The 17,183-nt window shown below is 42.9% G+C and overlaps 1 protein-coding gene and 1 non-coding gene across 2 annotated transcripts; one reads left to right on the forward strand and one right to left on the reverse strand.

The window, feature by feature from the left end:
- The first annotated feature begins 75 nt into the window (after positions 1-75).
- Positions 76-2,912, forward strand: LOC106589270 (uncharacterized). Its single transcript, XR_014383010.1, has 4 exons — positions 76-1,483; positions 1,730-2,327; positions 2,438-2,489; positions 2,687-2,912. It is a non-coding gene; the product is annotated as an uncharacterized LOC106589270 (transcript).
- A 3,721-nt stretch (positions 2,913-6,633) lies between these two features.
- Positions 6,634-9,649, reverse strand: LOC106589176 (armadillo repeat-containing protein 7-like). The gene is made up of 2 exons (XM_014178915.1): positions 9,414-9,649; positions 6,634-6,812 (listed from the first exon to the last, which is right to left on the reverse strand). The coding sequence occupies exons 1-2, from the start codon at positions 9,586-9,588 to the stop codon at positions 6,634-6,636; spliced, it is 354 nt and encodes a 117-aa protein (XP_014034390.1). The 5' UTR covers positions 9,589-9,649.
- Between the last annotated feature and the right edge of the window lie 7,534 nt (positions 9,650-17,183).

Here is a 17,183-nt window from a genome sequence, read left to right on the forward strand (position 1 = left end):
AACACAGTACTATTTATAACATTTATTTAAGGGAAAAAACTGAGAAGGGCTTGCCAGGGTGTTACGTGGAGACCGCGGGGCTGCAAGAGGAAGTCAAGTGTCTTTGACAGTTTAACCCTGCACATGCAGGAGGACAGGTCGGGATCTTCCATTGACCATAGTCAGTAAATTTTACTAACTTCTGGTTAAACTTTGTAAAAAGCTTTCAGATCTTCTGCATGAGACATTTAAGCAAATAGTTTGTGTGTGTGCATAATTTTCTGTTGCTTGTTATGTTTAGCACGCAAATGATCTCTAGTTAATGCTTGGTCATTTTAATAATATAAGCAGAACAATTGTGTAAACATTGCACTCTCAAGAAGAAGAGACACTCAAATACAGTGTCTTGGTGGTTCAGGCACTTTTGACTGCCACTATACAGTAGCAATGGTCTGTATACCTGTACAGGTTGCCTGGGTTTTTGTTGGGTAGATAAGGAGCCCTTCACTGGTGGTGGTCATTGTCAGTCATTTCTAAAATATTTGCCTGAGTTAGTGAGTGTGCAGTCAGACGGCAGGTAAGAGGTTAAGGTGGCAGTGTTCAGGGTTCCAGATGTCTATTGTTTTTCAGTCTGCGGTCGAAGGAAAAGGAGCCCGTAATCGTCCCCAGATGGTTGGCAAGCGGCTGGACTCATTTTCAATTCACAACAATGGGTGCGTTTATGAATCCGATGGACACTCTCATGGTAAGTGAAATCTTGAGTTTACTCAACAAATCTAGCGGTTTATCGGGAACATCTTTCTCCTGGCTGTCCAAGTGAATTTCTCACCGTCCCCATCCCCAAGCAGCTCCTGCAATGCTTCTTTGTTCACCAGTCATGACCCTACTCAGCCACTCAATTGCTACTGGACTTACACCTGTGAGTTGAACATTTCGCCCTCAGAAGGATGGGCTCATGTGGCAGCAGATCATCAATCATCTAGCAAGGGCTTCAAAGGCTGTTACTGACAGCTGACTCTCCATTGGTCCAGATGCCAAGTCTTCGTCTTCACTTCACTCAATTTACAAGTTGACCTTAGTTAAAATGTGTCAATTTAAAACCAGTCATCAAGAAAAGGTTATCAGGAGGACTCACTCATGGATGTAAACAGTGACACCTCACTGAGCTCCCATGCCCTGGCCTGCTGATTCACCTCCTGCTCCTAGCTGACTCAGCTGGGCCTGGTGTGTGAACTGTGAAGTCCAGCATACTTTTCCATGCCCCATCAGTCACCTTATCAAACTACCTCTGCGAATAACATCACCTTTGACAGGGTTGAAGATAGTCATGAATAGTGGTGTGGTGATACTGTATGTTTTATTGAGCTCTAACAATGTGGTTTCTTTTTTGATTGACAGATTGCCTATGGAACTATGGAGAACAGCCCCGTGACATTCTGTGGCTTCCCATTAGACAACTTGGCGAGAAAGTCACAAACTTGGATGCATTACCAATAACTTACAGGTACGTCTCAGGTGTGCATATGTTTGAATGTCTTAAACTTCTTGTATAATAAAAGTTAAAGTTTTATTGTCACGTGCACGGGTACAGTGAAATGCCTTTCTTCCAAGCTTTGTCTATTAAGCATGCCTACACATGTACATGTCTTATGCACAAACATCGAACTGCTGCGAGCATGATTTCATTACCATGTGGTAACTGATTGCAGTAGAGTCGCACCCTGTTGTTCTTACCACTGCTGTTTCTCAGGCAAGGTAGTTGACCCTGGCTCTGGAGAGCTCAAGCCTCTTCAGGGGCTACTGTATGATGCTGGAGTACTGGGAAGACCGTTGCCAAGACAGACGAGTGCATCACCAAAGACCACTGGTTTAAGGCTGGGTGAGTGGACAGGTCTGGTCCCAGACCCCTCCCAAACGGTGATGTCTCTCCTTTGACTAAAGTGTCACACGTGTCCTCCTTACACCAATATGCAGTGACTTTGCCAGTCTCGACAAGTATGGCTACTGAATCAAGGACATGATCATCCAAGGAGGGGAGAACATACACCCAGCTGAGATTGAGCAGTTCCTACACACCCACCCTAAAGTCCAGGAAACACAGGTTAATTCTGTATCTGTTTGTTTGTATTAGCTTGAACAGAAGCAGAGGGATAGTTTTATAGGGAAATGTTGTCCTTTTGTCAGTGGCTGTAGACTAAGGACAGCTAATGTTGTTTCTTTCTTGCTCTCTCTCTCAGGTGATAGGGATAAAGGATGGGCGTATGGGAACGGAGGTGTGCGCCTGCATTGAGCTGACGGAGAGGCAGGATTGCAGTGCTGAGGACATCAAAGTTTACTGCAAGGGAAAGGTGAAAGATTTAAATAAAAAGGCCCAGAGACTTCCTCCTGTGGCTAAATACCCAAAAATGTAATGTTATTCTGTTTCTCTTCTTTCCCATATCAAATTGCTAATTTCAAGATCCCACACTGTGACATTTGTGAAGGGCTACCCACTCACCGTTTCAGGAAAGGTAATCTCTTAAACCATATACTCTTGCTCAAAGCTAATTTTATATGCTCCATATGTTTCTACATAAAAACAAGGGAGACACCGACCAAAGTTTGTTTTTGTTTACACAATTCTGAAGATATATTCAGGAAGTTTAAGTAAAATCATCTTTGATGAACCGTCGATTACATTACCTCATCCATTCCTCATGGTCCTCAGTCTCTCTCAAGGGACACTTTGAAATCCTTTAGAAATGGAGAGCCCTTTGAGTAGCCCGGCCCTGCATGTTTCTAGACAGGAGGGAAGTGAGATGAAGCACTCTGCACGCAGCAGTCCTGCATAACCCATTCAGAGGGCGTCACGTTGGAAGGAGTCACGAACCACCATGACTGTCTGTTCGATCTAAGAAACCACCCCGACATTAAACGTGTATTTAATACAAAGAGTTATTCTCTCCTTTCTTTTTAATTCTTCTTTCAGATACAGAATAACAAACTGCGTGAGCAGACAGAGAAGCTTCTGGCTCTGTGAAGGACTATGAAGGAATGGGAGAAAGTGTAAAGCTTATACCTCAGATGCATGCCCTATGTTTTTTGATCCACTCTGCCAAAGCACTTGCTGGAATCAAAGCCATTGTGTTGAGCTCAATTGTACCAACATTGTTGCAGAACCTGTTGGACCAATGCTATGTTTTGGCAGGCACAGGTTAACAGGAAAGTGAGGCCATGTACAGCAAAGTGCCTTACACAGCACAGTCAGCTAAACACCAACAGCCAAATGATTTTAGGACCAACCCAGATTCTCTTGTGACAGCCTTGAAAACTAACTAATCAATCTGTGACTTACAGACTTACAAAAAGCTGCTTTTTACACCAAATAAAGGTTTTATACTTTTTAGCCATGTGACCAAATCTCTAGGGACCAAGAGTTGAGAGTTGAAGGAACTCTATCTGCCTTTTTACAGTGCATTCGGAAAGTATTCAGACCCTTTCACTTTCTCCTAATGCTAATCTTATTCTAAAATGTATTAAATCGTTTTTTTTCTCTCATCAATCTACACACAATACCCCATAATGACAAAGCAGAAATGTTAGCAAATGTATTTAAAAAAAACTTAAATATTACATTTACATAAGTATTCAGACTTTCTACTCAGTACTTTGTCAAAGAACCATTGGCAGCGATTGCAGCCTCGAGTCTTATTGGGTATGACACTACAAGCTTGGCACACCTGTATTTGGGGAGTTTCTCCCATTCTTCTCTGCAGATCCTCTAAAGCTCTGTCAGGTTGGATGGGGAGCATCGCTGCACAGCTATTTTCAGGTCTCTCCAGAGATGTTAGATCGGGCTCTGGCTGGGCCACTCAAGGACATTCATATACTTGTCCCGAAGCCACTCCTGCATTGCCTTGGCTGTGTGCTTAGGGTCGTTATCCTGTTGGAAGGTGAATCTTCACCCCAGTCTGAGGTCCTGAGCTCTCTGGAGCAGGTTTTCATCAAGGATCTCTCTTTGCTCCATTCATCTTTCCCTTGATCCTGACTAGTCTCCCAGTCCCTTCCGCTGAAAAACATCCCCACAGCACTATGCTTCACCGTACGGATGGTATTGGCCAGGTGATGAGCTGTGCCTGGTTTCCTCCAGACATGATGCTTGGCATTCAGGCCAAAGGGTTCAATCTTGGTTTCATCAGACCAGAGAATCTTGTTTCTCATGGTCTGAGAGTCCTTTAGGTAACTTATGGCAAACTCCAAGCGGGCTATCATGTGCCTTTTACTGAGGAGTGGCTTCCTTCTGGCCACCATTAAGGCTTCCTTCTACCATTCTACCATGGCTTCCTTCTACCATTAAGGCCTGACTGGTGGAGTGCTACAAAGATGATTGTCCTTCTGGAAGAACACCCATCTCCACAGAGGAACTCTGGAGCTCTGTCAGAGTGACCATCGGGTCCTTGGTCACCTCCCTGACCAAGGCCCTTCTCCCCAATTGCTCAGTTTGACCGGGCGGCCAACCCTAGGAAGAATCTTGGTGGTTCCAAACCACTTCCATTTCAGAATGATGGAGGCCACTGTGTTCTTGGGGACCTTCAATGCTGCAGAAATGTTTGGTACCCTTCCCCAGATCTGTGCTTCGACACAATCCTGTCTCTGAGGTCTACAGACAATTCCTTAGACCTCAAGGCTTTGTTTTTTTCTCTGACATGCACTGACAACTGTGGGACCTTGTATAGACAGGTGTGTGCCTTTCCAAATCATGTCCAATCAATTGAATTTACCACAGGTGGACTCCGATCAAGTTGTACAAACATCTCAAGGATGATCAATGGAAACAGGATGCACCTGAGCTCAATTTCGAGTCTCATAGCAAAGGGTCTGAGTACTTTCTAAAAACCTGTTTTCACTTTGGCATTATGGGGTATTGTGTGTAGACTGAAGAGGATTTTTTTATTTAATCCATTTTAGAATAAGGCTGTAACATAACAAAATGTGGAAAAAGTGAAGGGAACTGAATACATTCTTAAAATAAAACATGTACTGCACCATTAAAAGTCAGGCATAGGTGTGTCTGTTTTTATTGGAGGACAGACGTTTTTTGCTTTTCCATTGATCTCAGTGGAAGGTGGACGGCTGTTAAGCCTGTGGAACACCTCTCGAACACGCCTATAGAGGCATGCAGACATACAGCTGGTTAGGATTTCCTCTCAGATTTATTTTTCCATGATACATATGCTCTGCACATGACACTTGTCTGAGCCAGGTCTGCAATTTTTCTGGATGAGAGACCCAGACCCTGCCCTGGAACAGATTAGAGGGCCAAAAAGATCACAGGTGCCTTCGAGGCCTGCTGAGGGTTAGTCAAATACTTGAAAATCAAATGGAAAATACATATGGGTGTATCTCAGGAATGCACTGAGTTTTACAAATATTGAGATTTGTTTACTGAATGCAGAGACTTTTCTTTGGGACCATACTGTATGTCAATACTGTATGTCACTGACCAGCATAGTACTTGATCACAGACATGACTGCTGGAGATTTTGGCCCAATATTGACCAGCTTTGGTGATATTGACTGCTCCAAAATATATTTTATGAACACTTTTGACTATGACCAGGCCAACAATATCTGTCATTCTCCACCACAACTGGGATGTGGAGCACCAGAACAGCCCAAACCACCCAGTCAGTATGACACTGCAGTATCTGTGATATTTAGACAACCCCCACATTCCAGAAGATCAGTAACAAGGCTATTCTCCATAAGCTGTTTGGGATACATTGTGATTTGTAGATCACTGATTCTGTGCAGTGCCTTACTTAGTCCAATCCCCTTGAACATGCTGGGTAAATCCAATCAAAGGGACATAATAGCTTATGTCATCTCTAAATCAGCAATGACAAACTGGGATGAAGTGAGTTGACTGAGTCAACTGAGTCTAAAGTCCATATTGTCAATAGCTGAGAGCAACAGAGCCAGTTCACTTCACAGCCTTCAATGTGGCAAAGCAAACCAGTGGGACTGTCTCCCTCATGTGGCATTGAAGTGTAAAGCAATTTTAAGTCTTGGAAAGTATGTTTGTTACAAAGTCCTGCATCATGAGTCATTGTGCACATCTATGTGATTCTCTGTTCCTCTCATTAAGAGCATAATATAATTTCAAATATGCAAGCCCCCCGAGTGGCGCTGCGGTCTAAGGCGCTGCATTACAGTGCTTGAGGCATCACTACAGACCCGGGTTCAATCCCAGGCTTTGTCACAATCGGCTGTGACCGGGAGACCAATGAGATGCACAATTGGCTCAGCATCATCTGGGATGTGGGGAGGGTTTGGCCTGCTGGGATTTCCTTGTCCCATCGTGCTCTAGCGACTCCTTGTAGTGGGCCAGGCGCCTGCAAGTTGACTTTGGTCGCCAGCTGGACGGTGTTTCCTCCGACACATTGGTGCGGCTGGCTTCCGGGTTAAGTGAGTAGTGTGTCAAGAAGCAGTGCGGCTTGGCAGGGTTGTGTTTCAGAGGACGCATGGCACTTGACCTTTGCCTCTTCCGAGTGGGAAGGGGAGTTGCAGCGATGGGACAAGACTGTAACTATGAATTGTATATTATGAAAAAGGGGTAAATGTAAAATGTTATATATATTCAAATGTCCTGTTTTATTAGATCAGACATCTGATCTAGCAATCATGTCTCCAGACTAGCCTAGTCCTTAGGAAGGGGGATCCCAGTGCTGTAGGATTGTGTCCCTGCATAAGTGCCTCTGCCCTGGCCACCTGATCCTTAGTGCAGCAGTCCTGGAGGAACACAGAGGCCAAGTTACGCAGGCGTGGGCTATGGGAGATGGAGAAGAACAGCATGCATTATAGCGGTGCGGCGTTGGTGGTTTGGGAGCGTGAGGCAGCCATGGTAAGGTTCATGTTGATAGCACAGTCTCCTCACGCCGGCTTAATAGACAACCCTTTACCTAAGGGATAGCTTCCTTTTGTAGGATCTGGCCACTGCACTCCTGATCGGGTTACATAGACCCCTAGAAATACACAGAAGTATTCAGTGATGGAGAGCAGTGGCGGTCGGTGCCGTTTAAGATGAGGGAGGGTGATAAAAAAAATTGTGAGCATGGCCTTATTTCTATCGCAGCATATTGGATTCAACCAGTTCAATGTAACATCGATAGGTTTCGGCTACTACATGATACTCAAATTTTCTCCATACCCATCATGAGGTTGCAACAACCTAGCATATGAATGAAAGTTTTTGGAAACAGGTGTCATACTGACTGGGTGGTTTGGGCTGTTCTGGTGCTCCACATCCCAGTTCTGGTGGAGAATGACAGATATTGTTGGCCTAGTCATGGTCAAAAGTGTTCATAAATTATATTTCGGAGCAGTCAATATCACCAAAGCTGGTCAATATTGGGCCAAAATCAGGTCAAGATACATCTTTGCAATCAAGGTGACACACAATGATACATTCAATTCCGCCATGCACACTCTCGCCTGCATCTAGCTGATCTGGCGCGTAATCATTAGTCCAACAGTTGCAAACGAGAGTTTCTAATAAACAAATTCATGTATGCTTAGCCCCGTTTTGTTTGCTCCTGTTTAAGAAACATTTTTCAACAGAATCAACTAAATTAATACACCCCGGATCACACGCAAACACAGTTCACTTTCATAGCAGCGAGATCGTTGTATAATTCCTTCTCGCATCTATGCGCTCTCCTCCTCTTTTGAACATCTGGACTAAGGTACGTAGATACAGTTGAAGTCGGAAGTTTACATACACTTAGGTTGCAGTCAATAAAACTCGTTTTTCAACCACTCCACAAATTTCCTGTTAACAAACTATAGTTTTGTCAAGTCGGTTAGGACATCTACTTTGTGCATGACAGAAGTAATTTTTCCAGCAATTGTTTACAGACAGATTATTTCACTTATAATTCACTGTATCACAATTCCAGTGGGTCAGAAGTTTACATACGCCTGTGCCTTTAAACAGCTTGGAAAATTCCAGAAAAGGATGTCATGGCTTTAGAAGCTTCTCATAGGCTAATTGACATAATTTGAGTCAATTGGAGAGGTACCTGTGGATGTATTTTAAGGCCTACCTTCAAACTCAGTGCCTCTATGCTTGACATCATGGGAAAATCAAAAGAAATCAGCCAAGACCTCAGAAAACAAACTGTAGACCTCCACAAGTCTGGTTCATCCCTGGGAGCAATTTCCAAATGCCTGAAGGCATGCCTGCTACCACGTTGATCTGTACAAACAATAGTATGCAAGTATAAACACCATGGGACCACGCAGCCATCATACCGCTCAGGAAGGAGACACGTTCTGTCTCCTAGAGATGAACATACTTTGGTGCAAGAAGTGCAAATCAATCACAGAACAACATCAAAGGAACATGTGAAGATGCTGGAGGAAACAGGTACAAAAGTATCTATATCCATAGTAAAATGAGTCCTTGGTCGACATAACCTGAAAGGCCGCTCAGCAAGGAAGAAACCACTGCTCCAAAACTGCCATAAAAAAGCCAGACTACGGTTTGCAACTGCACATGGGGACAAAATCGTACTTTTTGGAGAAATGTCCTCTGGTCTGATGAAACAAAAATAGAACTGTTTGGCCTTTATGACCATCGTTATGTTTGGAGGAAAAAGGAGGAGGCTTGCAAGCCGAAGAACACCATCCCAACCGTGAAGCACGGGGGTGGCAGCATCATGTTGTGGGGGTGCTTTGTTGCAGGAGGAACTGGTGCACCTCACAAAATAGATGGCATCATGAGGGAGAAAAATGTGTATATAAAAGCAACATCTCAAGACATCAGTCAGGAAGTTAAAGCTTGGTCGCAAATGGGTCTTCCAAATGGACAATGACCCCAAGCATACTTCCAAAGTTCTGGCAAAATGGCTTAAGGACAACAAAGTCAAAGTCTTGGAGTGGCCATCACAAAGCCCTGACCTCAATCCTATAGAACATTTGTGGGCAGAACTGAAAAAATGTGTGCGAGCAAGGAGGCCTACAAACCTGACTCAGTTACACCAGCTCTGTCAGGAGGAATGGGCCAAAATTCACCCAACTTAATTGTGGGAAGCTTGTGGAAGGCTACCTGAAACTTTTGACCCAAAATAAACAATTTAAAGACAATGCTACCAAATACTAATTGAGTGTATGTAAACCTCTGACCCAATGGGAACGTGATGAAAGAAACAAAAGCTGAAATAAATCATTCTCTCAACTATTATTCTGACATTTCACATTCTTAAAACAAAGTGGTGATCCTAACTGACCTAAGACAGGGAGTTTTTACTAGGTTTAAATATCAGGAATTGTAAAAAACTGAGTTTAAATGTATTTGGCTTAAGTGTATGTAAACTTCCGACTTCAACTGTATGTATCATATATACGTTCTCTATATATATATCACAACACGTGTCACTTGTGCCATACTCAGCCATTCTCATTCTCCTCTGTGAGCATGTCCAAGAAGAGTTCAGTCACCTGAAGGGTTCTCAGGTCCTCCAGATTCCTCGGATTGGAGGCAAAGTTGGCGAAGTTTGCCAACACTTGCTCTTTCTTGTAGTTACACCAATATTTACACATTCTATTAACCACATGGCCGACCTGCATAACTATGCTGGAAACGTACCGTCACTGTCTGTGTCCCGAAACTCAGTGAACCGATCAGATCTCTTCACAGAACATCCTTTTCCCGACATCATGTGTTCGTCACAGGTACTATGAGTAAACGATTGACTCATTTTTTTTACAATGACGAACGTTCATTCCAGGTAAATAAAACATTCATCTTTGAATTTTTCATTTAGGTGTTGTTGCTGAATGCTTGGGATGCATTGGTCTGTCTTTGAATTGTTCCCCTACCAGGACACAGTCCTTAAAGTGGCAATCAGCAGTAGAAACAATAACAAAGCGGGCTCCCCGCCCCTGGTTCGGTGAAAAGATAAGGGATGGTGCTGGAGAAATGTAACCACTCTCAAATTCATGGATGCAAGCACTGACCAACCATGATACACAAATTATAGTTTTAACCATGTTTCGAGGCTATAGTGTTTACATTTTCTTTGTTTACAAATGTTGGAGTAAAAAACAAGTGTATATTTTGGGGTTCTGATGAGGTACGACAGTTGAACTAAGTTCATGAGGCATTTATAAGTTATATTCTTCAAGAATCAAACAAGTAATTCATTTGTAAGTCCATAAATGTATGTAGCAACTGCTGATTGCCCCTTTAATGTCACTGGTTCCACCAAAAATGCACATTTAGTTTTCTTTTGAGGAGGAGGATATTACCGTGTTTTACTTTATTGGTGAATAGGTGGCAACTATATTCATGTGTATGTTTTATCATTTAAATAAACTCTCACAAGATAAAATAGATTTAACCAATGTATTTTGTATCCAGCTAAAGTCAAGCTTTTGCATGCTTGGAGAGGTCCCGTTATTATACCTCAGTGGGGGAGGTCACTATAGATGTTGCCCATGTTTTTGCAAGATACTAGTGGAATGAGAACATTTTGCAAAATTTCATGGCCCGTGGTTGTTGTCTACCATGAAACAACATCAACTGTCTGTCGTAAATAGGGTGACTACATTTATGATACCCAATGCGGGACAACAGGATGATTTTGCTGAGGAGTATTTTTGAGCACTTGTTGGCTGCTTTTCCTTCACTCTGTGGTCCAACTCATCCCAAACCATCTCAATTGGGTTGAGGTCGGGTGATTGTGGAGGCCAGGTCATCTGATGCAGCATTCCATCACTCTCCTTGGTCAAATAGCCCTAACACTGCCTGGTGGTGTGTTTTGGGTCATTGTCCTGTTGAAAAAAAAATAATCACAGACAGTGTCACCAGCAAAGCACCCCCCACACCAGTACACCTCCTCCTCAATGCTTCACATTGGGAACCAAACATGTTACTTGAACTCTGTGACGCATTTATTTGGGCTGCAATCTGAGGTGCAGTTAACTCTTATGAACTTATCGTCTGCAGCAGAGGTAACTCTGGGTCTTCCTGTCCTGTGGCGGTCGTCATGAAGTCTTAAAGTAATGATGGTCTGTCGTTTCTCTTTGCTTATTTGAGCTGTTCTTACCATAATATGGACTTGGTATTTTACCAAATAGGGCTATCTTCTGTATACCACCCCTACCTAGTCACAACACAACTGATTGGCTCAAACGCATTAAGAAGGAAAGAAATTCCACAAATTCACTTTTAACAAGGCACACCTGTTAATTGAAATGCATTACAGGTGATAACCTCATGAAGCTGGTTGAGATAATGCTAAGCGTGTGCAAAGCTGTCAAGGCAAAGGGTGGCTACTTTGAAGAATATTTTGATTAGTTTAACACTTTTATGGTTCCTACATGATTTCATGTGTTATTTCATAGTTTATGTCTTCACTATTATTCTACAATGTAGAAAATAGTAAAAATAAAGAAAAACCCTTGAATGAGTAGGTGTGTCCTCCCTCCCTCTGACGATCGCACAGGTGAAAAGCCAGATTTGGAGGTCCTGGGCTGGCGTGGTTACACGTGGTCTGCGGTTGTGAGCCCGGTCGGACGTACTGCCAAATTCTCTAAAACTACATTGGAGGCAGCTTATGGTAGAGAAATTAATTAACATTAAATTCTCTGGCAACAGCTCTGGTGGACATTCCTGCAGTCAGCATGCCAATTGTATGCTCCCTCAAAACTTGAGACATCTGTGGCATTGCATTGTGTGACAAAACTGCACATTTTAAAGTGGCCTTTTATTGTTCCCAACACAAGTGTTGTAATGATCATGCTGTTTAATCAGCTCCTCCATATGCCACACCTGTCAGGTGAATGGATTATATTGGCAAATGAGAAATGCTCACTAACAGGAATACAAACACATTTTTGCACCAAATTTGAGAGAAATAAGCATTTTGTGCATATGGAAAATGTCAGAGATTTTTTATTTCAGCTCATGGAACATAGGACCAAAACTTTACGTGTTGCGTTTATATTTTTGTTATAAAACTATTTGTTTTGAGCTATTGTCTGTGTATATTTGATACATCTAATTGTATATGTTGTATGATGTGGCACTATCAGCATTTGGAGCACCAAGGCCTGTAAATAAATCTACACTGAGCATGTCAACCTGCCTTGCCTGCTGCAGACATGCCCTTATGACTACTACAAGGTCCATATTTTACAATTACATAGGCTAATCAAAATGTGTTGTAGACAAAATAATGAAAATGGCTGTCTGGTAGCCTCAATAAATAGCCAAAGATTTGTAATTGAACAAGTTGTTGCATGTAAACAACATTATTTTGTCTACAACACATTTTGATTAGCCTATGTAATTGTAAAATATGGACCTTGTAGTAGTCATAAGGGCATGTCTGCAGCAGGCAAGGCAGGTTGACATGCTCAGTGTAGATTTATTTACAGGCCTTGGTGCTCCAAATCCTGATAGTGCCATTTTTTTACTTGACTTGAGACTTGACTTGACTTGCTTTTAGAATGCACAGGACTTGACCTGAGTCTCGACCCATTCTACTTGGGACTCAACTTGAGATTCAGATCTTGTGACTTGAGACTTGCTTGTGACTCAAATAATAGTGACTTGGTCCCACAAACAACCGGCCGTGATTTGGAATCCCATAGGGCGGCACACAATTGGCCAAGCGTCGTCCGGGTGTGGCCGGTGTAGGCTGACATTGTAAATATGAATTTGTTCTTAATTGTCACAACAGTTTTCCCTTAAGCCTATTTAATGAAAATGTTATTTCATGGAAAGTATGAAGCTATATAACTATATTATAAAGGTATAAATACTGTACAAAGCCGGAACACCAGTAACTGCTGGGTAGTTGAAGTCAAATATTTATCTTTTAGTTAAATTATACAATGCTCAAAAAAATAAAGGGAACACTTAAACAACACATCCTAGATCTGAATGAAAGAAATAATCTTATGAAATACTTTTTTCTTTACATAGTTGAATGTGCTGTCAACAAAATAAAATAATCAATGGAAATCCAATTTATCAACCCACGGAGGTCTGGATTTGGAGTCACACTCAAAATTAAAGTGGAAAACCACACTACAGGCTGATCCAACTTTGATGTAATGTCCTTAAAACAAGTCAAAATGAGGCTCAGTAGTGTGTGTGGCCTCCATGTGCCTGTATGACCTCCCTACAACGCCTGGGCATGCTCCTGATGAGGTGGCGGATGGTCTCCTGAGGGATCTCCTCCCAGACCTGGACTAAAGCATCCGCCAACTCCTAGACAGTCTGTGGTGCAACGTGGCATTGGTGGATGGAGCGAGACATAATGTCCCAGATGTGCTCAATTGGATTCAGGTCTGGGGAAGGGGCAAGCCAGTACATAGCATCAATGCCTTCCTCTTGCAGGAACTGCTGACACACTCCAGCCACATGAGGTCTAGCATTGTCTTGCATTAGGAGGAACCCAGGGCCAACCGCACCAGCATATGGTCTCACAAGGGGTCTGAGGATCTCATCTTGGTACCTAATGGCAGTCAGGCTACCTCTGGCGAGCACATGGAGGGCTGTGCGGCCCCCCAAAGAAATGCCACCCCACACCATGACTGACCCACCGCCAAACCGGTCATGCTGGAGGATGTTGCAGGCAGCAGAACGTTCTCCACGGCATCTCCAGACTCTGTCACGTCTGTCACGTGCTCAGTGTGAACCTGCTTTCATCTGTGAAGAGCACAGGGCGCCAGTGGCGAATTTGCCAATCTTGGTGTTCTCTGACAAATGCCAAACGTCCTGCACGGTGTTGGGCTGTAAGCACAACCCCCACCTGTGGACATCGGGCCCTCATACCACCCTCATGGTGTCTGTTTCTGACCGTTTGAGCAGACACATGCACATTTGTGGCCTGCTGGAGGTCATTTTGCAGGGCTCTGGCAGTGCTCCTCCTGCTCCTCCTTGCACAAAGGCGGCGGTAGCGGTCCTGCTGCTGGGTTGTTGCCCTCCTACGGCCTCCTCCACGTCTCCTGATGTACTGGCCTGTCTCCTGGTAGCACCTCCATGCTCTGGACACTACACTGACAGACACAGCAAACCTTCTTGCCACAGCTCGCATTGATGTGCCATCCTGGATGAGCTGCACTACCTGAGCCACTTGTGTGGGTTGTAGACTCCGTCTCATTCTACCACTAGAGTGAAAGCACCGCCAGCATTCAAAAGTGACCAAAACATCAGCCAGGAAGCATAGGAACTGAGAAGTGGTCTGTGGTCACCACCTGCTGAACCACTTCTTTATTGGGGGTGTCTTGCTTATTGCCTATAATTTCCACCTGTTGTCTATTCCATTTGCACAACAGCATGTGAAATGTATTGTCAATCACTGTTGCTTCCTAAGTGGACAGTTTGATTTCACACAAGTGTGATTGACTTGGAGTTACATTGTGTTGTTTAAGTGTTCCCTTTATTTTTTTGAGCAGTATATTTATCTTTTAGACTAGTTAAAGGTTCAATAAAATAAAAAATAAAGCTCTGGATGGAGGCGCTTGCAGAGAAGAAGGCACTGGGCTAGGAAGACAAAACGACAACCTCCCTTTGGTTGTGGGACTGGGGGCTGTACCATACAGGCCTTTTGTGGTGAGGGAAGCTTCTAACAAACAAATGGACAGATGACTGTGAGCAAAAAGTAATGTCAAGAGCATTGTTATTGTGAAGGTTTTCAATGTGGAAAGTTCACCTAACTGAAGTGTTTCATGGCCCTCTAAATCATTGTCAAAGAAAGGCAATAAGGTATTTGGGTTGTGGGTACAATTTATGGTTTGCTGCTGGCTGCTGCAACATCACTACTAGGACTTGTTAAAAGAGCAATGCATCATATTGTTTTGGACCCTTTTCCTTCGTATGATGATACAGCTGTGAAGAAACCAACTGTAAACACAGGCAAAACATAATCCATTCTGGGTGCACATTATCTTCTCCTGTTAGTTCTACCCACTGAGAGGGACTGTTTCAGTATATGCAACTCATTTAGAAATGTATGATATGAATGTGATTAAATGCCAATAATTGAAAGGGAATTTCTGTGTTGATCGCACCATTGGTATGTTATTTTCTTGTCAGCTATGTCAAAAGAACAGGGGACCTCAAATTGTTATTTAAGAGTCTAGACAAAATGATCATGATTCTACATGTTTCATGCATAGCTTCGAAACATGTAGAATCCTGAACATTTTGTCTAGACTCTTAAATAACAATTTGAGGTCCCCTGTTCTTTTGACAGTGGTTAAACTGGAATAGATGGACAGATGGACTACTTTTGAAATAGATTGGCTTAGATAATTGTCACTGACAATGTATTCGATTGCTGGTTTCCTTTCTGTTTGAATGAATATGTTGGGGGGGAATTATTTTGTGTGATCCCTTCTACATATAAAATAATATGAAACTACATCCTAATTTAGAAAGAAAACTATTTGGAATAGTTTTCATATAGTTGTATTTAATTTACAAGTACAAAGGTCATCCACCAGGTGGCAGTGTGGACTAAAGGTTCCGTGGAGTTTCTCATTCAGCCTTGTTCCTAGTCAAATCAAATCACATATGTCACATACACGTGTTTTGCAGATGTTATTGCGGGTGTAGCGAAATGCTTTCGTCAGCATTGTTTTGAGGGCAGAACAAATGTCACTGAACAGTCAGTGGGCAGAGTTTACACTCAACGTCGTTTTCATTATTTAATCTTACTCTTTCTCAATGCATCTTCCTCGTTTCCTTGCAGTCTCTCCTCACTTCCTCAAACCGCAATGGAGAAGGTCCAATTGGGGGACCTTCGACCTTGCTCACTCCACAGTTAGCACCATTGGAAACATTTCAAGCTATCGAATTGGTTTGTACTTGTACGTTGTCAATCGGGCGGTCATGTGTGTTGGCGAGGCAGAGGACCCTGGTTCAAGCCATAGGGCAGCGCCTTTGGGGGCTTCCCCCTTGCTTGTGCCATTTTAATGTAGTCATAGCAAAGATGTTTAACCCAAGATAGACCAGACCCTGACGTTTCCAACGGGAGCAAATTAATCATAGCGGGTAGAACAAGCAATGTGGGCAGAGCGCGTTCTAGCATTTATTTGCACTCTGTGAAATGCGTGTGTGAAATTACTCAATTCGCCCGTGCACTCTTTCTAAACAATGGCAAAGAAACTTTGGCAAAGGGTAAAGTCTACTAAACTTAGTCCACTCTGTTTGTTACTGATTGTAGTTTTGGAAACAGAAAACTGTATTAAGATCAAATGTTTCATCGATGAGGAATGAAGGCCAAAATCCATCTCGCCCCATTTCCTTCCACTGCCGGCCACTGGGCTTCCGATCATTACCATATTTGTTAATGAGTGGAAAAGCCACCCTGATGCATCCGGACCCCTTGACTTGTTCTACATTTGCTTACGTTACAGCCTTATTCTAAAATTAATTGTAAAAAATATAATTCTCATCAATCTACACACAATACCCCATAATGACAAAGCAAAAACAGGTTTTTAGAAATTTAAGCAAATAAAAAATAAAATAATTGACTGAAATATCACATTTAAGTCTTCAGACACTTTACTCAGTACTTTGTTGAAGCACCTTTGGCAGCTATTACAGCCTCGTGTCTTCTTGGGTATGACACTACAAGCTTGGCACACCTATACTTGGGGAGTTTCTCCCATTCTTCTCACCTCCCTGACCAAAGCCCTTCTCCATTTGGTCAGGCGGCCAACTCTAGGAAGAGTCTTGTTGGTTCCAAACTTCTTCCATTTAAGAATGATGAGACACCCAAGTCATAGACGGTTCTCTCTGCTACCGCACGGCAAGCGGTACCGATGCACCAAGTCTGGAACCAACAGGACCCTGAGCAGCGTCTACCCCCAAGCTATACGACTGATAAATAGCTAAATAGTTACCCGGACTATCTGCATTAGCCCTTTTTGCACTAACCTTTTTTGACTCATCACATCAGTAGCTGCTGCTACTGTTTACCATCTGTCACTTTATTTCTAGTTATATGTACACCTGCATATTGACTCAGTTCTGGTACCCCTTGTATAGCCAAGTTATTGTATCTATTATTATATGTTTTGCTTTTCAATTATTTCTCTATTTTCTTTCTCTCTGTATTGTTGGGAAGGAGCTGTAAGTAAGCATTTCACTGTTAGTCTACACCTGTTGTGACAAATAAAATTTGATATCATACTAATTC

Source organism: Salmo salar, chromosome 28, assembly GCF_965601325.2.
Source record: "Salmo salar chromosome 28, fSalSal1, whole genome shotgun sequence".
NCBI lineage: Eukaryota > Metazoa > Chordata > Actinopteri > Salmoniformes > Salmonidae > Salmo > Salmo salar.